Below are 27,326 nucleotides of genomic sequence, written 5' to 3'. Positions count from 1 at the left end.
ATTCCTCGGGTTCTGAGGAAGATTCGCCAAGACCGGTCCCTAGTCATATTGATCGCTCCGGATTGGCCAAGAAGGGTGTGGATCTACTTCACCTCTCATCGCACCCTCCGCTCCATCTCCCTCTCAGGGTAGACCTCCTCTCGCAGTCGCAGGGGCAGGTTCTTCACCCCCACCTCCAGAGCCTGCACCTTCATGCCTGGAGATTGAACGAGGCAATCTGAGTTCCTTCTCTCTCCTGCCTGACGTGGTGATGTTATCTTATCGGCCAGGCGACACTCCACTAAGTCCATTTACTCCTACAGGTGGTCAAAATGTGTTAAATGGTGTGGAGAGAGGTCTATTGATCCCATAAAGGCTCATCTTTCTGATGTTCTTTGTTTTTCGCTGTATTTGGCCCAGCAGGGTTGTGCTGTGGCTACTGTTAAAGGTTATTTGTCGGCTTTATCTACCTTTCTTTGTTTGCCTGATCAGCCGTCGCTCTTCAAATCTCCTGTTGTTTTAAGGTTTATTAAGTGCCTTACTAATATGTTTCCGCCTACTCCCTTCATTATGCCCCAATGGGACTTGAATCTAGTTTTAACATTCTTAATGGGTTCCCCTTTCGAACCTATGCATAGTTGAGTTCAAAGCCTCCTTTTTTGATCATACATGCTGAAAGGATGGTACTCAGGACCAGGGCTGCTTTTCTGCCTAAGGTGGTAACTCCCTGCCATCTGGGGCAGTCCATTAACCTCCCTACTTTTTATCCCCCCCTCACCCTTCCAAGGAGGAGGAGAGGCTTCATCGTTTGGATCCTAAGAGGGCAATTAGTTTCTATCAGGATAGAACAAAGGACTTGCGACAGGACGATCAGCTCTTTGTGGGCTACGTTGGATGCATGAAGGACAAGGCGGTGCACAAGCGCACTCTTTCCAGGTGGATCATCTTCTGCATCAAGATCTGCTACGCTCTGGCCAGTAAGGAGCCTCCTGAAGGCATCAGAGCTCGTTCCACCAGTCATCTACTTCTGCCTTGTCCAGAGGTGTTCCTGTGCTGGACATCTGTAAGGCCGCAACTTGGGCCTCCCTCCACACTTTCGCGAAGTGTTACTGCTTAGATTCCGAAGTGAGGATGGACGGCCATTTTGCGCGCTCTGTTTTGCAGGACTTTTTGGTATAGAAAGATGGACTCCCTCCTCCCTGAGTGGGACTGCTGTGGGATTCTATTCATAATGTGAGGAATCCACAGGCAGATGTATCCATCAGAAGAACAAGTTACTTACCGTCGGTAAGGCTTTTTCTGGTGGATACAGCATCTGCCTGTGGATTCTTCACTGACCCACCCGCCTCGCCGTTGTCCACCCTTTTATACCTTAAAAGAGGTTTTCGTTAATATATTGTTTCATATTGTCATTCTGTATTGCCTCTATTTGCCTTTGTGTAGGCATATAGGAAATGCTTGCTTTCTTTTGCTTTCCTTTTTCACTATACACTGTGTGTATTTGTGTAAATACTGTGTACTATGCATGCATTGTCTATATGGTCGGTCTGCCCATTTTGCCTCGGTGGCACGGAAAAAATGGGTGGAACTTACGTCATCACACCGACGTGGCTCCAGTGATGTCACGCGGAGCCGCTTGCGGAGCCATGGCATTGTGATGACCTCGTCGGCGTGGAGAGCTAGGAAAAATGTTTCTGCAGAATGCTGGCGCAGGGGATATTCATAAGGTGAGGAATCCACAGGCAGATAGTGTATCCACCAGAAAAAGCGCTACCATAGGTAAGTAACTTGTTCTTTAGGCCCTTTAAGACCTGTGGGAAGTGTTGGTTGTTCTCTGAAGACCCCCAGAAACAGTGCCTATATTGCCTCTACCTTGACAACAAACCCAGGGAATGCAAATATAACAGCACTTTTTCAGCTAAAACCCTAAAGGACAGGGAGGGTAGGCTACTCTTCTGGCTCCAGAAGAAGAAGGCTGACTCAGAGTCTGAACCTGAGGAAAAAACGAATTCTTCCTCAAGAAAGAGGAAGGAAGACAGTTCCTCTTCCTATCATGGGGACTTAAAAAGATCCAAGTCCCAGGATACATCTGAGGTGAAACACCACAAAAAACCTCAGGCGGAGACTTCAAAATATTCTTGTCTCCTGTCATAGACCATTCATCTCGTCCGTTGACAGCTTCGTCGTTCATGATTCCAGCTTCCACAAGAAAACCTGAGGTTCCCGCACCGTCAGCGGTCTCGTCAGCAACAGCTACCACCACGACTGTCAAGACGTCGATGGCAGCAACGTCGGCAGTATCACTTCAAACAGTGAGTACTTCATCATCGTCAGCAAGACCTTCACTGTCAACGAGACTTTCACCATCAACCACCTGCCCGTCGACGACTCTGGTGACGACTGCCCTGTAAACAAAGACCACCAACGCAGCGTTGACGGTGTCGCAGACTACTATATTGTCGAGCCCGGCGACGGACCAGTAAACGGAGGGCAAAACCATCTTCCTTCACACCAAACAAATACAGAATTTCTCTAAGATTTTCCCTTTGCTCCCAACTTGCCTTTTGGGCTTCCAAGAGTTGAAGGATGAAGGTTTGTTTGGCCCTGCATAAAGTCCATCACAGTTAAGGGTCAAGTGCCAAGATTCAGATGATGAGGACATTGTGGACAATGATCCATCTTCTTACCTTGCAGGGGAATATTCTTTTACAGATAGAGATCCTTCTTCTATGCAGCGGCCTGATTCCTTCCTAAAGCGTTACCCATATGATGATCGGGAGGAGCAGCGCCATCATTTTAGAGAAACATCAGTGAACTTTTCCAGTTTCCCTAGTGTCAGATTTACGTCATATGATTGATGATTATTATAGACATTTCCCAGATGCTAACACTCCTCAAAGGCCTCTGCCTCCGCAAGAGGCTCCTTGTGATCTGCCTGACCAAAGTACTGCCAAATCAACCAGGGACAAAGTTGTGCCTCCTTGAATAATCATTACGGAGGACATCAAGAATGCAGACCAGCAACAGATAGAGGAAGTTGAAATCTACACTGACACTGATGTCCATGATGAATGGGATGACTATATAGCTCCCATACTGCTATCCCCTATCCCACCTTGTGCGGATTCTTCTCCTGCAGACATTAGTGGATTTCACAATCTTTTGGAGCGTGCCTCCAAACGTTTTGATCTGCCAATTCCAGCTAAACAAACTGAATGTTTTTTATATGATTTCAAGCCAGGTACTCCGCGTTCCATCAGGGTAAAACCTATTGTCGATTTTTTATGGCAAGATGGCCTCAAGCTGATGAAAATGCCAAGAATTCGGCGTCTCCATGTACAGTTCCCCCTGACAAGGAAAGGTTGCCGCCTTGGCAACATAGGGAAGAGGGTCTCTGCAATGGTAGCCACCTCCATTAGAGCCTCCAATGCCATGGCCATCTTCGGGAGATATGACCGACAGATGTGGTTAGCCATCTCTGCACTGTTGGAGTATTTTCCGGATGATAAAAAGAAAGAGGCTAAGGATATTCTGTCAGAAGGAGAAAGAGCATCTTCAGAACTCATTGAGATCGCCATAGACATCTCATCTACCGCTTTTTGCCAGATAGTAGGAGCAGCAGTGCTTAGTTGTCAGGGTTGACTGAGGGCAACTACCTTCCATCCAGAAGTACAGGCCAAAGTACTTGATATGCCATTTGACTGAGAGTGCTTGTTCGGTAAGCACATAGACGAAACGCTACAGTCCATAAAACCTGACACAGACTCAGCTAAGGCTTTAGGCAGTCTCCAGCAATGCCGTTTTCAATCCTTTCGGGGTAGAGTTTGGGGCAGTACTTATTCCGCCCGCAATTCCTGCAGCGGTGCCAGCCATATCCCCAGAATACCTATTAGCCATACAGCTGAACTTTCCAATCCGACGGTGCTCAGTCTTATTCAAGACCAACAAGACCCAAGAGGCAGCACTCTGCCGCAAAATCCCAGGACTCTGAGATTCATCGGGCCCTGCCATTTCAGTCCCACTACAATTTGATCCCGACTTCTCCAAATTCTTTCTGAAATGGGGCTCCATTTCTTCAGACAAATGGGTTTTAGATATCTTCCAGCACATTCACACCCTGGAATTCATTTAGCATCCTCCAAATGTTCCACCATGGAAAGTTCCGCTTCTTCATCTTCCGGATCTCAACGAGGAGATAAAATCACTTCTTTTCAAGCAGGCCATAGAGGAAGTATCCCTCAACGTGCACAAACGGGGTTTTATTCACACTTCGTCCTCATCAAGAAAAGTTAGGAAAATGGAGGCAGGTCACCAACCTCAGAATGCTGAACAATTTCATCAAAAACAATCTTTCAGGATGCTCTCTCTATAAGAGATTTTTCTTCTCATGGAAAAAGGAGATTATTTGTCTTCTCTCAATCTCTTCAATGCCTATTTTCATATTCCCATCCACCCCAAGCATCAAAACCTTCTCAGGTTCGAAGTGGCAGGATGCCATTATCGATTCAAAGTGCTTCCATTCAGTTTAAAATCTACTCCCAGGGTTTTCACCAAGTGCATAGCACCGATAGCAGCTTTCCTAAGATGTTCAGGTTACCAAGTGTTTTCCTACCTGGATGACTGGCTCATAAAAGCTCCGACTTTTCAGGTGTGAAAAATTTTAACAAAAGCCTGTTGGAATCTCTTACAGTCTCTAGGTCTTTGCCTCAGTCTGGAAAAATCATCCCTCATCACTTCCAAATCTCTGACTTTTCTGGGTGCACGCCTCAACATGGATCTCAGCAAAGCCTTTCCCATTCACGAAAGTAAATTGCATATTCAAGATATAAAAAGGCTTCTCTCAGCAAAAAAGTTTGTTTCTGTGAAAATAACACAAGTTTATGTCGGGGGTAATGTCCTCTTGCATCCTGCTAATCCCCAATTCCCTTCTCCGCATGCGACGGCTGCAGAAGCAGCTTGATGTGCAGTGGATTCAATCTCAAGGTTCATTCAATGACAAGGTGCACATTTCGTCAGAAATGGGAACCGCAATGTCCTGGTACAAAGGAAAATCTTTCACAAGGCCTCTCTTTCATTCACACTGTGCCGCAGCTGGTGATGACCTTGGATGCATCGATGGACGGCTGGAGGGCTCACCTTCAGGAATTACAGGTTCACGGCAAATGGATCAAACAGGAGTCGGAGTACCAAATAAACATTCTGGAACTAAAGGCAGTATTCCTGGGACTAAAAGCTTGGGAATGGCTTCTGGTCAACCACATCTCCTTGCGAGTGGAACACGTGCCAGGTGTCCACAACAAGTGAGCCGACTCTCTCAGCAGGATTTCCAAGCAATGCCACAAATGGGAGCTCAACGACCAACAGTTGCAGGTGATCTTCCCGTCCTGGGGTTATCCAATGTTAGATCTGTTCGCTACATCCCTCAACAAAAAGTGCCCTCTTTTTACGATCAGGAATCCTCATGCGAAATCGTGGGGAGATGCCTTCTAGTTTTCCTGGGCGGGGATGTTCGCCTGCTCCTTTCCCCATTTCCACTGATCCCTTGAGTCCTTCAGAAAATGAAGCAAGAGCTGTGTCGGCTCATTCTCATTGCCCCTGGATGGGCAAGGCAGTTCTGGTACACTGAAATGTATCACCTATCAGAGTGTGCTCTGATTCTCTTTCCTCCAGAGAAGGATCTTCTCTGAATGAACCAGGGCGAAGTAGTTCATCCGCAAATTCCCTCTCTTCATTTGTCGGCTCGGCTTCTCACCACCCTGAATTTGGAGACTTGAGCCTATTCGAGAAATGCAAGTCAATACTACAAAAGTCTCGAGATCCTTCCACGCTCAAATTTTACACAGTTAAATGGAAGAGATTCTGTGCATTGTGTACACTCACACATTGCATCCCTTTTCATCTACTCCGGAGCAGGTGCTGTCTTATCTCTTGCACCTAGTAAAGGCAGGGCTTTCACACTCTTCCATAAAAATTCACCTTGCTTCAATCTCTAGATATAGAAGACATTCAGGTCAACCTTCCTTGTGGTATAATCGACTCATCAAAAAATGTATGAAAGGACTCTTTAGTACTTTCCCGTGTGTAAAACCTCCTCCACTTCTGTGGCAACTAAATACAGTTGTGTCAAAGTTAATGCATCCTCCATTTGAACCAGTGCACAAATGTGAATTGAAGTTCCTTTCTTGGAAGGTGGCTTTTCTCTTGGCCATTACATCAGCTAGACGTATCCTCTGAAATCCAAGCTTTCACCATGAAAGAGCCATTTCTTCAGTATCCTGCGCACTAATCCTTCATTTATACCTAAGATGCATTCAACTTACCACCTCATTGCACCTATTGTCTGGCCCATGTTCTTTCCTAATCCATCTTTGGTGGCGGAGAGAGCTTTGCAGTCATTGGGCATTAAACGTTGTTTGAAATTCTATCTACAAAGAACGAAGGTCTTTTGTGAATCCTCTCAGTTGCCGATTTCATTCTTGGCACCAAGAATAGGACAAGCCTTAACGTGGGCTAGCATTGCTCATTGGGTCACCTCAACGATTGTCTTCTGTCAAGAAAAGGCTGGCCGTCCACTGCAAGCAGGCTTACTTAATAAGAAAAGTGGCAACTTTTTCAGCCCTGTTTGCAGGGGCATCTCTACCTGAAATCTGAAGGGAACGCTCACACATTTTCGAAGCATTACTGCCTCGATGGTTGGAAGAAGGCAGATATAGCTGTTGGGCAAGCAGCATTTCAACTCCTCTTTGCCTAAGGTATGTGGCTATTGGCCTCTGTTTCCTTATATGCCGGTTGGCTATTTTATACTAGCATGTTATGTTTATATATATATATATATATATATATATAACTGAATGTTGGCATGTTTATTCTTCTTGTTTTACGTTGTTCCTATTTTATATCATGGTGGTACACTTCGCCTACCCACCACCATTCTTTTGTGTTATTGCTGGTATACTACTTACTAGTCGGATTTAAGCATGTGAATCTATTAAAGATACAATACTGGAGAAAAAACAAGTTACTTACCTGTATTCTCTGGTTCTCCAGAATTGATATATTTTATAGATTCACATGCGACCCTCCCTCCTCCCCGATTAGGCTCACCATTTACCGCAGGGTTTTATATGTATATACAAGTCAAGTCAAGTCATAAACTTTATTCGACAGTTTAAAAAACGTCATAAAAGTACACAGATAAAATCATACATGTGACATCTAAAAAACCATACTTTTTCTTGCAGCAACAGATTTCAGGATAAAAGTTGCTATAAAAAAACACAAATCCGGGCTAGCAAGTGAAAATAACAATTTCATGGCATTTGAAGTAGAAGACACGGAATATTTTTTAAATAACGGTTTCAAATAAACAATACGTAGGGCTTTATAAAGGGGGCAGATTAACATAAAATGAAGGGTACTTTGCTTGGTTAGTTCATCACATGGACAGACGGATGTTGTATAATATTTCATTTTTGGAAAGGCCACAAGGTTGTGGACAATACCGAGTCTAAGTCTGGATAGGACGAATTGGTGAGATTGCCTGTAAATTATTTTGAGATAGATAGGCAAACCAGGACCCACGTTTGTATTGGAGGAATAGAAAGCATGGGTTGAGTAGTTACTTGTGTCTGCTTTCCGTTTAACGAATTTTACCCTCATAAATTCCTCTTTCACCTCCTTTTTGGATAAAGTGGTTACAATCTCGGGATCTTTGCGTACATCCAAATCAAAGAGTTCTCTAAAAGTAGTGGTCACATACTTTATCCATGGTATATTCTTGAAATTATCCAAAGACAGACAATCTTTGATAATGCTCTTTGTAAAACTTGTTTCGTCCTTCAGCCAAATAGACCTCCATACCAGGAGGGGTCTTAATTCGATTAAATCGGCTATATGGTCCAACCTTAATTCCTCGTGGACCAAGTAGTTAGATGCCGATGAGGGTAAACAAAGTAGCCGTTTCAAAAACAAATTTTCCAGAATTTGTAAGTCTTCGTTACATCCGTACCCCCATACCCCTGAACCATAAAGTGCTATTGATGAACATCTGTGTCTATAAATATTTAGCATTGCTGGAATCCGTCGGCTGCCCAATTTGTTGGCAAATCGGAAGACACCTAGTGTAGCCTTCCCCAACCTGGCTTTTATGTTAATGTGTTCAGGTGTCCATGAGCCCCGACTGTTAAAAGTAATGCCCAGATAACAGAAGTTATCTACAACCTCAATTCTGTTATCTTTAAAATAGAAAGACTTGGGGTGATTCACCTTTTTGCCACAGACCATAATGAATGTTTTAGAATTGTTAATTTTGAGTTTCTTGCCCTGGATAAAATCATAAAAACAGTTCATTAGCCGCTGTAGGCCGATTGGGGTTCTAGATAATAAGACGGTGTCGTCCGCATATAACAACACTGGAATTGGTAGGCCACCTGCTTGTGGTGCATCTGCTTGGACCTGTTTTAATTCTTGTTCCATAGAATTAATAAAAAGGGAGAAAAGCAAGGGGGCCAATACGCACCCCTGCCTAATGCCTGATTTTACCATAATCTTTCTCGTACACTCTCCTGCTGGTCCATATCGTATCTGAGTGGTAAGGTTGGAATATAACCTAGCTAAGAAATGGATAATGGCTGAGGGAGCTCCCATATCGAGAAGGGTTGTCCACAACAGGGAATGGTTCACCAGGTCGAAGGCACTAGAGAGGTCCGCAAAGCAAAGAAATAAGGAGCCCGATTTGACCTTGGTATATTTACCTATTAAAAGGTTGAGGTTAATGCACTGGTCAATGGTCCCCAAACCCTTTCTAAAACCATATTGGGATTGTGCCAGGATATTGTTATTGGTCGCCCACTCCTCCAGGCGTAGTAGTAGTACCCGGCTCATGATTTTAAGGGAGGAGTCTAAAAGGGAGATGGGACGGTAGTTTTTGGCCTCCCCTCTATCTCCCTTCTTATAAATCGGGATAATAACGGATTCACTCCAGGTTGCCGGGGTGGAGAGATCAATGGCAGCATTAAAGACCTGGGTCAATAGGGGGCTCCAAAGGGCCAGATCATGTTTGTAAAGATCTATCGGGACCCCGTCAGGTCCCGGGGCTTTACCTCCTTTACTAGAATTAATTGCCGTGACTACTTCTCGGATGGTGATTCCCAAAGTCTGCGGGGTCAGCTGGAGATTCATACAGATTTTATCATAAGACTCCTCAGGGGGGTCAAATATTCCTGAAAAATATCGGACCCAGCTATCTTCGCTTACTAATGCGGTAAGTACTGGGAAATCTTCTTTCTGGAGAAATGGGGCATTAATCGTACTCCAAAACAATTTACAATCCCGGAGGGCTGCGGCACAATCCAGATTGTCCCAGGCTTGTTCCCGGAGTTCGTTTTTCCTGCGTTTAAGTTCAATGTTATAATTGGACCGCAAGGTTTTAATCACTTCCCTGTCTCTCGGAAGATTGGATAGTGCTTGCTTAAGGGTTTTTAGCGCTGTTGTACAGGCTTGATCGAACCAGCCAACCTTATCCCGTCTAGAATTCATCTTATTGTTAGTAAAAATTCTATTAATAATAGTGCCTAGATCCTCAAAATCCGCTATGATACCCTTAGGGAGGGCATTGACTTCCAGACAGCGAAATATCTGCCTGGAACCACCTACCACAACTGCACTATGTAGTTTTTCTGATTTTCCTGTGCACCACTTTATCCGGGCTCCATTAGGCCTACTTGGGACAATATTATCAACAACCCTGCCTGTAGGCGTAATTCTGGGGCCCCAGATAAGAATAGACATAGTTAGGGCATTATGATCGCTCAGACAATAGTCCTTAATTATTGGCACTGTGCATAATGGCATCAAAAGGGTTGAAATCAACAAATAGTCAATAACCGTAATGCGTAATTTCTGGGGCCCCAGATAAGAATAGACATAGTTAGGGCATTATGATCGCTCAGACAATAGTCCTTAATTATTGGCACTGTGCATAATGGCATCAAAAGGGTTGAAATCAACAAATAGTCAATAACCGACTCAGTATCCCTCCCTTTGAACGTTGGAACAATGTTGCCCTTTTTATCAAGAGCAGGTTGGTGAATAACTAAATCAAATTTTAACAGAAGACCATTAAGGGAAGTCCCATATGGGGTGTGTTGAAAATGTGCTAAATACTCCCCCAAATCCCCATCAAACCCACAAACTGTGGTTTGAGAGTGCAGGCACGTTCTGATATTGAAATCCCCTCCCCATATGATGTCATAAGATGTGTGGGATTTATTACAGATTTTATTTAGGAAGGCTTCCAGTTCGTCCACAACCAGGGTGCTGGTCGGATCAAATGTGTTATTGTAGTGATTGATCAGTAAAGTGTTCCTACCCTTTTTGGATTGTAATTCCAGGATTTGTGAATGTGTGCCAACAGTAGAATACGAACCTACAGTTATCGGGAGATCAACTGATATAAGGACAAGTAGACCCCCTTTAGCCCTCCCCATAGCAGATTCCTGGGCAACACAGTTATAAGAAACAAAACCATCAAAATGAATGTCTAAAGTGGACCATGTTTCCTGTAAACATAGAATATCAAACCCAAGGATAAGTTCCCTCCACCCTAGAGCCGAAGCTCTCTGACGCCAGCCAGCTATATTCCAGCTCACCATGGAATACCCTTGATCACTTGGGGTAGATATCTCTTCCAAGGGAGAAAACATTGTACATCCCCTATCAGCAATAGCCTCATCAAATGGTGAAAGGTGGACTTCAGTTGGTTTATCGAGAGTTAAGGGGGTCAGATCGAGTAGATCAGAAGTTATTTTGCCAACCGTTACTGGTAAGGTATAATACTCCACAGTAGCCCCGCTATCGGCAGGATTACTCTCGGTGGGTAGAGGGGGAACAATGGTGGAAGCACTGGGTAGTCAGTCAACTCCCTCTAGCCCATCGAGACAACTATATCAATTATAATCCCAGAAGGTGATCTGCGGTGGCTGAAATGGGGGCAATCTGGGGTAACTTGGGCGAAAAGGCCTTCCCCTACGTTCAACCCTAGTCCATTCATTGCTTTCATCATAGTACATGGGGTTAATGGATGGGGGGAAGAAAAAGGAGACAGGGAGAGTCTGGATGGTGGAATCTAATGACCTATTAACACCCGCACATATGTAAGACACAGTACGTGGGTCTCTAAAACTGACAGTGATACAGTCTCCTTTAATGGATTTAGGGGTTTTACCAATCCATGGTACCCTCCTCACCATGATGACTTCATTGTGCAGATGTGCCGGTAAGGGTCGGTTCCAATTAAGCCATTTTATGACTTGGTTTTTAAGGGAGTTAAAAGTTTCGGTTTCATCCCTATTTAATGGAGGTGCTCCTGCCAGAATTACCATGTACCGGTTGGCCTCCGGTGGTAGGTCGGGTCGTCTAGTTCTTGGAGTTTTGAGGTCCTCGGGTGGGGGCCCTTGGGTATCGATGGACAAAAGTGCGGGTGGGATATGCGAACCTGGGGGGGGGGCTTGGATATTCTGGGAGGCAACTAGGCTAACAGAGCTAGGAACTTGAGGATCATGTTGGATGCTTGTGGACGTTGAAACAGGAATTTGGGGCACAGTAATAGGAGGGATAATTTGGGGGGCAGGCATGCTAGGAAGGAGACCAGAACTATTAGGCTTGGAGGAGTTAGCTAAAAGTATAGCAGTTGATTTCTCTATATTAGACATTCTAAACTCAAGCCTATCTAGTTTGGCCTCTAAAGGAAAAATAATCGATTTTAGTAGGGTTGCTATTTTATCCATGGAGATATCGTTACTAGGTGAACTCCCTCCACCTTCGGAATTCAACAATGCAGATACTCCATCTATTGTAGCTGTTTTAGATGCCCTCCCGTTATTTTTACCTTTATTGTAATACTGACTCTTCCGTTTCTTAATAGCCCCTTCTATTCCCCCCTGAGTTGTAAGAAGGGTAGAATTTCCATCATTTACAGAGGTGAGAGAAACATTTGCACAATCAGAGACATGGCTAGAATCAGCAATGACGATGGAGGGATTAGATAAAACAACAGAGTCTACCCTTAGCTGGGGGGCAGGATCGGAAAGTAAAAGTTGGGCATCCACCACAGGCAAGCAGTCAGTAGGTCTTTCAGGGGTTTTAGCATTAGCAAAAGGGCCCATACTGGAACGTTTGAAAGACATTAGTTCCTTGGACAATCGTTTCTCCAGTGTGACAATTTCTTTGTCAATAATATTGTTAGCCCTGGTAAGAAACTTCTCCATACCTCCTGCGGCAGATTGTGATCCTCCAGCCAACAGGGATTTGCTCCTGGTTTCGCGTCCGACCATGATCCACAGGAAATCAGGCAGCAGGAGGATTCAGGGGGGTACGAGGGGGTAGCCCGGTCCGGTCACTACCGGTCACGAACGGGCACAAACGGGCCCGCTCTTGGCCCGGTCTTCGCCCGCTTCTTCGTCCGCGCGCGTCCCGCGTACGCGTTCCAGGCGTGGTTGAAATAGAGGAGGAGAGAAGGGGGCGGGAAGAGGAACCAGGTGCGCGCGGTGGACGGCGCTAGCACTTCTGGACCTCGCAGTCCCGCTCCGACGGCAGATTGTAGTCCAGGCTCTCCCCCTGCCGAAATGACCGAGCCGATGTGCTCCCAGGTCTCAGGATATGCTAAAGAAGATGCTCCACAGCAGTACTAGCCCCCAATGCGTCCACGAGTGAGCAAACACACAGCGCGAGCGGCACCCGCGCCAGCGGGTGCCGCGAGGAGTTATAAAGGTTGTCCAGCAGGTCGGAGGGAGAAGGGGGCGGGAAGAGGAACCAGGTGCGCGCGGTGGACGGCGCTAGCACTTCTGGACCTCGCAGTCCCGCTCCGACGGCAGATTGTAGTCCAGGCTCTCCCCCTGCCGAAATGACCGAGCCGATGTGCTCCCAGGTCTCAGGATATGCTAAAGAAGATGCTCCACAGCAGTACTAGCCCCCAATGCGTCCACGAGTGAGCAAACACACTTGTGCTCGAAATCTGAGGTATGGTGGCTCTGTAGGGGAAGGGTACTCTGAGGTCTCTGCTGTGATGGGCTGAACTTTGGATTTTATAAAATAAGGTTGAAAGGTTAGTAAATTGTAGTTTCTGTTCTATGGAGGTCTATGGTGATGTTTCAGTACTGCTATTTCTACTGTTACCGTGGGACTCCCACCGTGACGATGGGGAAGATTCAAGCATGTGAATCTATAAAAGATATCAATGCTGGAGAACCACAATGTACAGGTAAGTTACTTGTTTTTTTTGCAGAGTTCTGTTTTGTCATTGTGTATTAATATAAGATGGAGAACTGTGCACATTTTTCTATAATGCCGTTAGTATTTCCAAGTTTGTGTTAAATTTCGCACTATTCTGAGCAAATCTTCGGTGTGATTTTTTTGTTGTTTTATTTGGTCAATTTTCCTTCTGATAAGGGTGGACTTGTCTTTGACAATGTGACTTTTATTTTATCACTTTTAGTCACTGGGGACGGATTTTTGCACCATAAATGTTATGTGGCTAGGAAAGTATTCCTTTCTTGGTTCAGATCTTTTGAATACCATTGAGTTTAATTATTTTTAGTTTCCTTGGGGTTTATCGGCCATGATTCCTGTCAAGAACTCTGAATGTTGGTTTTCAAGCATTTTTACCTGTTGGTCTAGCAGGATGACATCTAGGCTATTGGCTTGGTTGGTAGGATGAATGTTATCAAAATCTGTGAGTCTTTGGTTGGTCCGAATCAAAACTGTGGATGAGAGGAGATAGGAGGCGAAAACTGGGTGATCTGACCAATCAGCAGGGATTGGAGCCGCTAGACCGCCTCTATACAAATGAGGAGGTCTAAAATGAAGAAAATGCGAGTGGGTCTTAGTAGAGCATCTTTGTGTGTAGTTATAATTAAATAGGAATAAATCTGTATTTAGATATTACAAATGTATTTGTGCTTGTGTGTTTTTCTTATTTGTTATGTTTAAAGATGATTGTGTTTTCTGGTAACTCCATACGCCAATGTCTTTGATTCCACAGTCACTCACCTTAGTCTCTGTTAATCAGTCTGCTCATTATACTTTGCAATGAAAGAGTCATTGTGTACAACACTTGTGTTCTCAATGTCACAGCAGCTAAGTAAATTAATAAACAAGTTAGTATGAAGTTAACAGTTGGGATTTTGTGTTGGAATTTTTTAACTCACATTCTGTTGAGCTGGTCTTCAGAGTTTTTTACACTATATGGGTAGTAGAACGAGTGTAGCCTTTTTACTTCTTGTGAGATACAAGAGATAAGACCTCTAACAAATGCCGTACAGGTCACAGATACCATGTTTTTTCTTTGACTTATCATGTGACTATTGTGACGCCATAACCTGCTCCATATAATAAAACAGCATGTATTCACCTGGGCAGCCTTTCAGAAAATGTTCGAATTCTAATGCTTAATGCTACAGTGGTTCTCATTGGTATCATTTGATAAAGGGTATTTAAATTAGGAGGTTAAATAACCTCATGCAATCAATGACATATTATTGATAAGTCAACAAAGACCACCACAGTACTAGGTGAAGCAAAAGGGAAATAATGTTATCCTCAAATATTATATTCCAACAACATGTCCATAGAAACACATACAAAACAATTTTATACGAGAACATTATATGAAAAAACACAGTGCAATGTGTCCCCAGTGTAACAGTATAATCAAAAGGTTGTCCAGCAGGTCAGAGGGAGAAGGGGGCGGGAAGAGGAACCAGGTGCGCGTGGTGGACGGCGCTAGCACTTCTGGACCTCGCAGTCCCGCTCCGACGGGTTCACCTAAGATGGGTGCGGGCTCGTAATAGATCCTGCTGGTCTAAACCTCGCCAGCAGGATCTATTATGAGCCCGCACCCATCTTAGGTGAACCCATTCAAGAGGTCGGGTCGTCTTTCCTTATCTATGAGGCCTTTCACCCCACCCCTGGGAGGTGGAACGTTCATTCAAGAACCCTAAATTAGGGCCTTGTTATCAAGAAGGGTAGATCACATCCTTTGTCTGACCATTGGAGGTCATTACATATAGATTTCTACCCCTCGGTCCTGAAGAAGTGTAGCTCTATCTTGGAGCACTAAGACACAAAACATGTTGACCCAAATCAACTAAAGGCTACCTCAATACCTTTACTCATTAGTGTAGCCTCAATGGCTTTTAATTAGTCCCAACCTTGAATACTTATTAAAGAGAATTAACAAGGTTAGGGCCTATTTTAAATCACCTTCTGCACATATCAGAAAACATTGATTTCCAATAGCCCCACACACCTCACTCACAAAACGGCGTTCTCAGATCAGAAGATCTCCGATAAAGATGCCACCAGGCCCGTTGGACATCGCAGCGCCGGTCCGACGAGGAGCACCCAATGATGAAGCATGACACCCTAATAGGTGTGTGAGGGCATTATGATCTGAATTTCAGATCTCCCCAGATACCATCTAAAATTGTGTAGAAAGCTATTGACACTCTCTACTTAGGCCCCAAGAGAGGAACTGTTCCCTTCTGATGTATATCCCCAGTGTAACAACCACAGCAAAAGCAAAGATCACAATAAAGTATAGGGAAAAGCTGAAATGTTTGTAACAAACATCCACTTAAAAACTTGGATTGTTCCATGTGGAAAAGTTAGCAGTTTCATTGTTTGTCTGTTACTCATCTGTGTTGATGACGTTTCAACCCTTAATTAGGATACAAGGGCCTCATCAGGACAAAAGGATGTGGATGACCTCTGTATGTCTCTAATGAAGGGGAGAATTATTAACAACTGTTAAGGATATTGAGAGAACCACACTCGTGTACACCCTAGTTATATAAGAAAATTATGTATTCAGATTTGTAACATGTGAAAAAAGTATAGACATTTATATTTAAACATTACCTCAAGTTCAAAAATAAAGACAGCGGTGAAATTAAAATATGTCCTTGTACTCACAAATAAAAATAGTGTACACAATTCAATTTAAAAATACTTGATACTTGATTGCATTTATGTATCAATAATCACCAGCAATATGCAGTCAGATCATATATTCGATTAAATATGTAATGTTGTTCTTGTTAACATATCACAACCTATGAAGTAACTACTTGCAGCCCAAGAACCACAAGAAACAGTTCAAGCGAAGGAGCTTGGCAGGTTGGCCAAGCCAAGATCAAGAAAGGCTTCCAGACAAAACTAATATATAACACAATACATTTAAAGATTCAAATAAACGACAATTTAATCACAAACCAACTTAAATAAGGGGAAATTGATTGTATTGTGTTAGACCCGGCATGTCCAGGGGGTTTATCCCCAGACTTTTTGCTTTTTGGCCTCCTGTTTTGGACCCTGTTTTTGTTGGTTTTATTACTCTGGGCACTGCAGATCAGTGCTAAAGTGAATATGCTCTCCCTGTAAATTGTTATGATGGATTGGTGACTCTATGATTGGCATATTTGATTTACTGGTAAGTCCCTGGTACAGTGCACAGTGTGTGCCCAGGGCCTGTAAATCAAATGCTGCTAGTGGGTCTGCAGCACTGATTGTGCCACCCCCATGAGCAGCCTGTAAATGTAACTCAGACCTGCCACTGCTCTCAGGGACACAAAGACTTCACTCCGAGTCCCCCCTGAACTCCATTGCTGGGAGTTCTGACCTACTGAGAGGTGCCTACCAGTGTTCTGGACCTCTGGAGTTTGTTTTGAGACTGGAAACTGCAGGAACTGTAAAAATCAACGCATCGTCTGTTTCCGACTCATCGCAGTGGTGCAAGAAGAATTTTCCAACACATCGCCGCCTCTGAAGAATCGACACAACGCCTGCTCGCGGCTGAAGGGTCTTCCGTGCGACGAATTCTGTGCACCGAACTCCGACATCCGAGACCACCTCACCAATTTTGACGCAGGCCCTGCTGTGGAAGAACCGATGCATTGAGGGGATGCAGCTGAAATCTTCTCAGCGCATCCCGGGTCTTCACGCATCGCATTGTACCGGATTGTCACGCATCGCATCGAAGCATCAAGTCTGTCGCTTCCTTGGGGACGCAGTAAGAACCCAACGCATCTCATTCCCACGCAGTAAGAAACCGCCGCATCACCTCCTCTCCAGTAAGGAACCGAGGCATCACATCCCCTAACCAGCAGTAATTAACCAACGCATCACCTCCCCTGGAGCAAGGAACCGACACATCACCTTCCCTGAGTGTAAGGAATGGACGCATCACCTCCTCAGCGCCCCTTTTTGCTTGCATTTTTCGACGCATCCAAGGTACTTTGTGCAAAAGTGTTGCATCCAACATTTACTTGGAACAGAACTGTTTCTACCTTTTAAGAATCATATTTTTAGTGCTGTATTGTGGATTTTTGTCATTTGGTCTTGTTTTGGTTTAGATAAAGATTACTTATTTTTCTAAACTGGTGTAGTGTCCATTTGTAGTGTTTTCACTGTATTACTGTATGTGTGCACAAACTCTTTACACACTGCCTCTGAGATAAGCCTGTCTGCTCGTGCCAAGCTACCAAGGGGGTGAGCAGGGGTTGTTTTAGAAGTGTATCCCCCTTACCCTGACTAGGAAGAATGGTCCCTACTTGGACAACGGTGCAAACCATTGCCAACTAGAGACCCCCATTTTTAACATATGCATGTAGCAACAATTCAATTAAGTTTATCCATAAAGTGATACAGTAGGTATCCTAGTGATGCATGGCCCTAACGGACTCAGAATTAACACATTTGTGAACTTGACTTCCAGGAGAATGTGCTGCATTGGAGAGAAAATCTGGTGATATTGAGAATAGAATGTCAATTGGGAATGGAACAACCTTTTTTTTTTTAAATAAAAATTTTATTTGCTTTTTTTCTTCGAATAAACACAATATACACAACAGAGCACAATCATTGATAAAATACATTAATATGGCTGTTAGTAACTTAATGATGTGTCATTAGAGGATGGAAAAAAGTAAACGTCCTAAATGGATGGATTGTGACTTTATCATAAGTGATATGTTAAGGTAATTAAGCAGTAGTGTTGGCTGGTTATGGAGTGTAACATTGGTATAAAGCGGATATCTTTATGGAGTAGGGGTATTGAAGTGGTTTACCCATGGGCCCTCATCCATTCCAATATTGAGGGCTTTTTCTAGATATCCAATATTTGGCAATTTACTTTTTAGCTAAATATATTTCCAATCCTATCTTGGTATGTCGGCGGTGTCTACATTGACCATTATTCCTAGTAGAATTGATTTGGGGGATTTTTCTGTTCGTCTCTGGATTCATTTTTCTAAAGTGTGTGTCACTTTTCCTTAATATTTATGAATTATATGGTATTCCCAGACTAAGTGGATGAAACAGCTTCCTATTTCCTCAAATGTAATGTGAATGAAAATATTTGAGTGATATTAAGCATAGTATGGCTAGTATCGTCGGGTCTCACTGTGCCATTTTTTCCTTATGCCCATTCAAAATCTAATTGTCATATGTCTGGTTTCCATTTTAGTGGTAGATGGTTGAAATGGCAAGAGGTGTTAATTATGAGGGTGTGATATATTTGAGAAAATCCTCACTGTTCCATTCATTCTATGGATAATTTGTCATCAAAGAAGCTATAATCAGAATGTTTAGCCAAGTCAATATGACGTGTCCATTGTATGTCTGAGCTATAAATAACAATAGGAATGATATTTGTATGAGTCTTATTGGTTACTGAGCTGTGCAAAAGATTTAATTTGGGTAGATTCCCACATATCACCGGATTTAGAGATTCCTTTTAATTTCCATGATTTAAAAATAGATCGTGCCTTTATTTGAGGAAGGGTTTTCTGAGTTAACCTACCTGTCCAATTAATGTGTTTTAATGTTGTGTGCCATCAATTTAATACTGTTTTGTTAATAGGCAAAGTCAGTCAGTGATACAATAGGCTTAGGCGGTCGTATTAATTAAAGAGCTAGTCCAAGTCATAATGCTGGTTCCCTTGTCTCCGAATAGCCAGTCGTTAATTTCTGTTGCGTCGGCCACCAGGTAGTAGATGCCGATGTCCGCCATGGCCAATTCTCCATTGTAAACCAATTGGATGAATGTATCAAATGATAGTCTGCAAAGTTTGTTTTACCACATGAAGGTTCGGGTGATATTTCGGAGGTCATTGGAGAGCTATTATGAGGTCACCTTGGGGGAATTTTTTAGAAATACAGAAGCAGTCTATGTGATTTTGTAATCTTGAATAAATCTATTCTGCCCATCAAATTGATCACCAAAGCATTCCATCTTTGGAAGTCTTTCCATAATTTTGCAGTCTGAAATGTGATGCTGAGCACCCAGAATAATAAGGGATGAATCGTGATATAAACACCCAAGTATTTGAAGCAATGAGTTCGACCCTGGGCTTGGATTGCCATGCTGTTACCTGCTCTTTTCCTGGATAGGGAGTAAAGTGGATTTGTCCCTTTTGATCGGTAGACCACATGCCTCCCCATAGATAACACAAGCATTTGCAGAGCTATTGGCGTTGTAAATGATAATGTCTTTTGTCTATGTCTTTTGGTTTGGAGTGTAGTGGATGTATGAACAGAGACACAGCTGCAGCATTGCCTAGAGGTCTTTTTAGAATGAGGAATTAACAACAGAATCAGCGAAGCAGCTGCAGCACTGTCTAGAGGCCTCAGAATGAGGAACTACCACTGGGACCAGAGCGCAGCTGCAGCACTGTCTGGAGGACTAAGAATGGGGAATTACAACTGGGACCTGAGAAGCAGCTAGCACCACTGTCTAGAGGACTAAGAATGAGGAATTACCACTGGGAACAGAGACACTTCTGCAGCACTCAGATACTGCTGAAACTTGTGAGCAACCTTAGATACAGGCCTGTAAACTGGCAGCAGAAATGCAGCTACATAACTTCTGCCGCATAAACTCGTGCAACTAGGAGAACTGGCAGAAGAGTCCTGGAGGAAACAGAGGTACCATTGCATTTACAAGGAAAGGGAGTCAACTGGGCACAAAGACACCCAGATGGGTGCAGGAAGGTATCACTCGAAGTCACAATGAACCAAAAAAGAACATAGGAGTCAAATGTGACACAGCACCTTTCAGATCATAGGACAAGTGCAGTCCAGGGATTGCTTATAGTAAAAGTTGAAAGACATAGTAGCTCTCCCTTTAGGATTGCAATAAGCTTTTCTTCTATGAAAAATAAAAAAAAATGTAATGTCTAACATAAAGAGTTAAAGACCTGCGTTATCATGTTACTCGTGGGAGTATAATATGTGTGGCGTCTTTGGGAGCTAGCAAAACTGGGGGATTAGTGAAATGGAATAGAAACAAGAAAAGGCACCCCTCCCCTGCCCATTTGCAGAACAGAACTGGGAGTTTTAAATCAGTCTGAGAAGACCGGGTAGCCTCGCGGCCTGAAGTCACAAATCACGACAAAAGGAATTGACCGTTGGACTGAGATGCTGCTGTGCAACAGAGAAATTATTTGTGTTACGGGAATTCACATGCACCGTGAGCACAACATGCGAAAATGTATATTTTTTTCATGAGAAAATCTAGATGTTGAGAGCTATTTTACAGTGTGTTTGTGTAAAATGGGATAGTTCCATTTAAAAAATGACTTTTTTTTAAACAGTGAGCAGCAGTGAATTAAGATAAGAGTGCGGGCGATGGTGAGAAAACATGCAACCGGTGCCAATCGCAGGGGTGTGTGTGTGGGGGTGGGGGAGCAAGCGAGGGCAGGGGACACAAACATTGCCAAAAGTAATAAAGATTTTCCCATCAGCCTGCAAGGGCGCTCCCAGGGCCACATGCATAATGTTATTTTTAAATGGCAGTATAGCTATTAGAATGAGGTGACAATGGGGTTTCACCAGCAGGCCACACCTCCCCTCGTAAACAGCGGTTTCTCTCAGTTTGGCTCTGTGTCTTTGCTTCGCTCCTCGTCAGTAATGAAACTGCATTATCACATTTGAACTTTGCTCACCTCTGTGCAGCATTCCAGCTCACTTGGCAATCATCCACAAGGCCAGTGACGTTCCTGGAGAGCGCTCACGAGCCTTAGTAGCGTCCGCCCCATCAAAGGCATGCAGAGACGTGATGAAAATGCTGTATCGTCTCAATATTGTCCCGTTCTGCCTCCCTCTTACCACATCTTTCTATCTCACCCGTGTCCTGACCCAGCGGGCCGTGCCAGCATCCACCACGCTACACTACACCTGTCCTCTTAACCCTCATTATGGCTTGGAGGTGGAGACCTGCGCCAGTCCTGCATTAACGAGCTACCGGCCATCGTTTTCCTCTTGTCCCCGTAAAGGACTTCTTCAACTGTTTTTATAGTTTTTAATGATCTCTTCTCCCTTAATTCGTGTGGCTCTTAGTCTATGGACCGTTTTAAGTCAGTTATACATTTCAAACTACTCACTTCACTCGTTCTAAATATAACAAGGCAAGGATGTGGTCTCACGGGTAGAGCTGCCGACTTTGGTGCTGGAAACCAAGGTTCGAGCCTCGTCTGTGATTTTGGGCAAATCACTTAATCTCCCAGTGCCTAACAAAAAGAAATTAAAAAAATTGAATGTTCTTGTGTAACGTAACCGGTGCTCATGTAAAGCACTTACGGTCGAGTTCGCGCTATATAAACCTGCGAAAAAAATTGTTTATCACAGCTGCAGGCAATTTTAAATCCTCTATATAATGCTTTTCTTTAAATCAATTAACACTTAAGCCTAAATACTGAAAACCCGTGTTGTCTCCCAGAGGTATTTGCACCTAAATACACCTTATCTGTAGTTAAACCATAACATGGTTAGAGAATTTTACTTTTAATTTTAAGACCTACACATGCAAGCAGTGTTTGCCGTTCTCCTGACACTCGAATATGAATTTTATAGTGCCACACTGACACTTAGCCTCGTTAAACAACAATTTCAAAGCGGCTCGCTGGTGTGTATATATTTCCATATAAAGCAATACACATAATTATATACAGCATGTCGAAGAAACCGGGCTCCGTTTTAATCATGAAGGCCTGAAAGAGATATAGGAAACCCAGAGGTATATTAATTTTAACAATTTTACAAAGTCTATTCTTCCTATCCAACAAGTAACCATTTAAAACAATCTCTTGCGGTCAGTATGAATCTCTGAGAGCAGGGGCGAGTAATTTGCATTAAAAAGGTCTGCTAAATATGGTGTGATTTTTAGCCCTGAGGAATTTAATTTAGCACAGGGTCTGAAGTCCTTGGAGGGGAGGTACACTTGACTCTTTCATTGCACAACGTGTGTCAAATTGAACTTCTGCTTCACTGTCAGTTTAAGGATCAGCATCACAATGATTTCCAGACATCTCTTGCCTTCCTCCATTGTAAGATCATTTAATTCTTTTCTCTGAGGTGGGAAGGGAGATCAGCAGTAACAACAAGATTTCAAGTCCCATCTCATTGCCTTATCTCTCCAGTGTACCATTCCTGCATCACTCCTGCTGAGTGGGATCTCTCGAGTCAGCAGTGCTGTTTGCTGAGGGGCTGTGCTGACAGGTGTTGGCGGAGGATAGAGTCAAGTACTAGAGAGACTACACTGAACAGTCTTCAAAAAGTACTTTTGACTGCGCGGAGGAGATTTAAAGTGCCGCGGCTCACGTTCACTTTTGCTGGAAAGCAGTCGCCTCCCCATCTGTTTGTCTGCACTGTCGGCGAGTCCCCGTTTATCATGGGGCCATTCCCCAGGCAGAGCACATACAGAGCTCACTTGTGCTGCCTCTCTTCATCTTGGTACGATGTCTAGCCACTTCCTTAATCGCCACTTCCTAGCATTTGAAATCAGTTCAATCCCTACACACTTTTACTATTGATGGGCATCCTTTTTGAAAAGACATCACTCAGCCTCCTTTCTCTTGTGTGCTTTGTTTAATTCAGTTGTCTTCTTTTGATTTGATTACTTACTTCCCCTGTTGTAATACTTAAAAGCATTTTGGTCTCCGTGCTACGATTGGTTCACTTGTGTCCTTTATTACTTACATTGCTCGCATTCAGCGAAAAAGATATGTTTTTAGCTTAATTTATGCAGTTCAAGGGAATGCTTGTGTTTTCTTGTTCACTCCGCATTTTGCTGCCCCCTTTGCTTAACTCCCATAACGCCATTACCTGTCCTAGTTCTTGTGTTGCTTTTGCTGCCCCACCCTTCCTTGCTCCCATGACCCTCTACAACTGTTTTCATTTTTTTGCCTAGTGTAAATGTGGATGTACTTGTAAAGCGCACTGTGACTCCATGGAGTATCCTGGCGCTGAAGACCGCTGGGGAACCCGTCCTGGTTTTCCCTGTGAGATGGTCCCTTTCAGGGTATCTCCAAGGTGAAACCAGGCTTCCCCAGCGTCTGTGGGGGGCCGTTGTAGAGATGAGGCAAGCTTAATGCCCAGAGTTGCCGAGTGTGTTCCTGGTTAGAGTAGGTACCGAGGCGAGAATTATCGAGTCCGTTTTGACCCTGGTTCATGACCCTGCCACGTCGGGAATTGAACCCTGGTCCCTGGCCGATTCTCTGCTTACGGGTCGGCCGCCTCTAACCAGTGAGCCACACCTCTCTACAGTACTACAGTCAGACAGCCATCTTAACATGGGGTTTTACCCATTTAAAATTGGGTGCCTGTGAATGCGCAACTGGCACCAAGATATGCATCTGTAATATCTGAACATACCCATTTACCGATGGCCACTGTCAATGCACACACATCATCCTCAGCCACATTTAAATAGGGTTGTTGCTTGCTTGGACCTACATCATTTCTATGCCGCCCAGGCCATGAACCAAACCCGTTCCCAGGGGAAATCTGTGTTTAAAGGGACCAGAGGGGATTTTAAAGGGCCTGAGGCATCTCTTCCATTGTGCTGCTCCACATTTTATTTAAAGCTTAATCTGTAAACTATAAACGCAGGGGCCCGTAGCCGTTCTCAAGAGCCTGGCGCTGGTTCTACTAAATGTCCGCATTCACTTACACCGAGACAGCCTCGTCTTAATCCCAAATCGGGACTCTTTCTTCACCTGCCCTTCCTGTCTCTCTATCTTACTCACTGCTGGTTCTTTTTCATCCCTGCTTTCTCCAATATTTCTCTTCCTCCTTCTTTCCCACTATGCTTCCTTTCTCATTCTTGTTCTGGTTCAAAATCTGAGGGTTAAAAATAAGTGCGGGTCACCAAACGTCAGTGCATGCACCTAACCACCAGCACAAATTAAGCAGTGTTTTTATGAACGGACAGCCCACTTCATGCAGTTTCTCACCGCACTTTTAATTAAAGGGCATGCGACATAAGTGATCTGATTGACTGCTGAAACCCACCATCCATCCCCCGCCCGTTCCACAGTCTTCAAGATGATGAATGCTCCCTTTCTTGTATAGTGCTGCTGGGTCGGCGCTTTGTTATAGAAGTAGTACAAACATGCATACCTGAGCGTGCTGTCCTGAGTGCCCTCCCCAAAATCCGGCACAATAATTAAAAAATAAAATAATAGGAACAACAACCGTAATAATAATGACAAATATAACGATAATGGCAATCATAATTGCGATTTAGATAGCTTTTTATTGTTGCACACATGCACTCCATGGGGGAAGGTGCCTCGCCCTGCAATGGTTATGATTGAGCAGCCACTCAAGGTGCCAGATCGCTGCCACTGCCCCTCATTGCAAGGGAGCGACTGCATCTCTGTTGTCATTGTTACTGTGCAAGCATCTCCCGAGTGGTTCTCTGTACAGTGCACTGACACCTTCCTGGTAGAGTTATGTTTAATAAAACAGTCAAAATAAACTCGCTGATTGTACTGTCAACACAGTTCTGACACATAGGTACCATTGACTATTTCCGAACAATGCTTGCATTAACTTTCACAATCCTTCCAAACAGGGAAACGCATGCATTACTATTGCATGCTTCGGTGAAGACCTGCACTGCCTGTGCAATGGTTCTGTCTATCGCCGCTTCACCAGTGGGTGTGATACCAGGTTTCGGAGCAGAGAGAAAAAAAAAGTCAATGTGCAGTTGTGTGTGTATGTATGTGCTGAGAACCTAGAACGGAAATGCAATGCAGGGGTTGCAGCTAATGGCACATAGTGATTTAGTAGTGGTTTGTGGGAGATACCATTGAACTTTGGAAATCATGTTATTGGAATTGCTGCTGTGAATTGCTTTATGAGTGATGTGAAGTATTTTTATATTTTCTGCTACTTGTATGGTCTTTGACTGAAATAAACTTTTCAAATGAAATTAAATGAATTAGGTTGTGTTTCAACGATTAAACACACAGCCTCTGAACAGAGAGGGTGCTATGCTTAAAGTTTAACGTTACAATTAAGGTGTGGTGATTGATGCAGACATTGAAAGCCAATGCCAACTGGCAAGGACACAATTACACAGAAAATAACTGTTTTAGCACCCAGGCTAATGTGCTGCATAGCTAAATCCATATACGGTCCCAAAGGCGAGGCCGATTGCATTGCAAATGCTTGTTCATCCAAGTCCTCAGTGGCTCAATTACCAAAGCCAACAATAAGGGAGAGAGTGGGTACTTTATTCTTGTTTGTCTTTGTATGGCAGAATGCCATTGAAACGCATTTTAGCTGTTTGATTTTTACATAGGAGTTGGTTAAATGTTAAAAAATGTTGTCCAAAATAATTTTCTGGAGTACTTGAAATAACTAAATTCCAGTGCACAGAATTGAAGGCGTATCTGGAGACTCGTGTGGTTTCATGGGTGCCATCTTTACTAATACATGTAAGCACCAGCTCAGTTACAGACCCTGTGAGATAAAAGTGGCCATTACAAACAAATGTTATTTGATGTAACTGGAACAGCTAGAAAAATAATTTCACATCTGAAAAATAATTTTACAGAAAGAATGGTACATTTCAGTATATATTAAATAATTTTGGAATAACTTCTTAAATACAATAGGAGGTTGGTGTGAATCCAACACTTTTAGTTATTTGTAAACTTTCCTATTGGAAAGTTGACGTTTTGAAAGGTCGTGGAAGATTACCATTAGTGAGAATTTACAATTACAGGTTTTAAAAGTGCTTATAAATATGACACTTGTGAAGGGGTGGGATGTTGAAAACTGGAGATTAAGAAGATTTTGTTTCTCCCGCTGGATTTGATGTTGCAGATGGACTAGCATCAGCACTTAATTTGTTAAATAGTTAGTGCCGTCCCCCAAAATGTTGCTCAGACAGCCATAGCCGATGCTGTTAAATGTTTGGGGTGCGTAATGCCAAGGCTGCGTAGTCATGAGTCCACCACATGCCTCCTTCAACTACACCACCAGGCACTCCCTGCCCCTTTATCTCACTCTTGTGGGTTCTTTATACTCACTTGTTTTTCTCTTTGTCTCTTGTTTTCTATTTTTCTCTACCTCCATCTTCCCCCTTTTTGTGTTTCTCTCTCTTCCTCTATGTAAAAGTCTAATGAGCAAAATAAGTGACTGTCACCAAAAATGAGTGCTAGTGGGCCCCACCTGCAGCCACCGGCTCCAATTAAGCACTGATTTATTGTAAAGTCCGCATATGCTGAGTTGACAATGCTGTGATTGGCATCATGTTGTACATGTCTGCATGATGTGACTGTTGTGATGCTGTGAGTGACCTGATATTTTAAGTGTTTGCAGTGTTCTGATACTGTGAGAGTTTGACTTGCTCAGTGTCTTGATGTCCTGTTATTTTATAAAACAACGTTCTCTTTATATGTGGCCCATTAAAATCCCGTTCATTTCCCCACCCCGAAATAATTATTATTCGGACAGACCCAATAGCTCCCATTACCAGACCCATGTGAAATTACAGGCCGCTCTTAATGAGGACCAAAGAAGCTAAGACATGTTTGAACGACATCATTGGGAATAAGTGAAAATATCTAGGTATTGAGCACATACAGAAACTGGTAGTGAAAGCATTGAGTAATAATTCATTAATAATTTATCGGAAGATATTTGTGGTGACTGACTGAATTTCAGTTCTGATTTCAATTAATGGGGTATTGTACTTGTGGTACTGACCAATGCACATATTTGAAGCTCCATTCAATATCTCAATTCGCATTGTAATTGTTTAGTATGCTTCCTATTTCATTTTGTTTTCACTTTTGGCTTTTATTGAGCTGACAATAAGATATATAACTTTTATCCTGTAGATGCAAGCTAACCATAAACAAAATGAATTGACTGTTAAATCCTGGGAGGATTTCTTAGCCAGAACATCCAATTTTGAAGTTTTAAAGGTGAGACTATTTTCTTTACCAGAGTACATACTTTTATCCTCTTGTATACTTCTAGAATACCCCAGTTTTGCG

At 43.4% G+C, this 27,326-nt stretch overlaps 1 protein-coding gene across 1 annotated transcript in view; it reads left to right on the top strand.

Annotated features, from left to right (window-relative positions):
- The window catches only part of CFAP69 (cilia and flagella associated protein 69), a 630,939-nt gene that overhangs the window by 558,993 nt on the left and 44,620 nt on the right, over positions 1-27,326 (top strand). Inside the window, exon 21 of the mRNA XM_085631353.1 lies at positions 27,168-27,254. Coding sequence (XP_085487479.1) covers positions 27,168-27,254 — 87 coding nt within the window. The remainder of the gene's footprint in view (positions 1-27,167; positions 27,255-27,326) is intronic.

Source organism: Triturus cristatus, chromosome 10 (assembly GCF_964204655.1).
Source record: "Triturus cristatus chromosome 10, aTriCri1.1, whole genome shotgun sequence".
Taxonomy (NCBI): Eukaryota; Metazoa; Chordata; class Amphibia; order Caudata; family Salamandridae; genus Triturus; species Triturus cristatus.
This window is presented reverse-complemented; position numbering and strand designations above follow the sequence as displayed.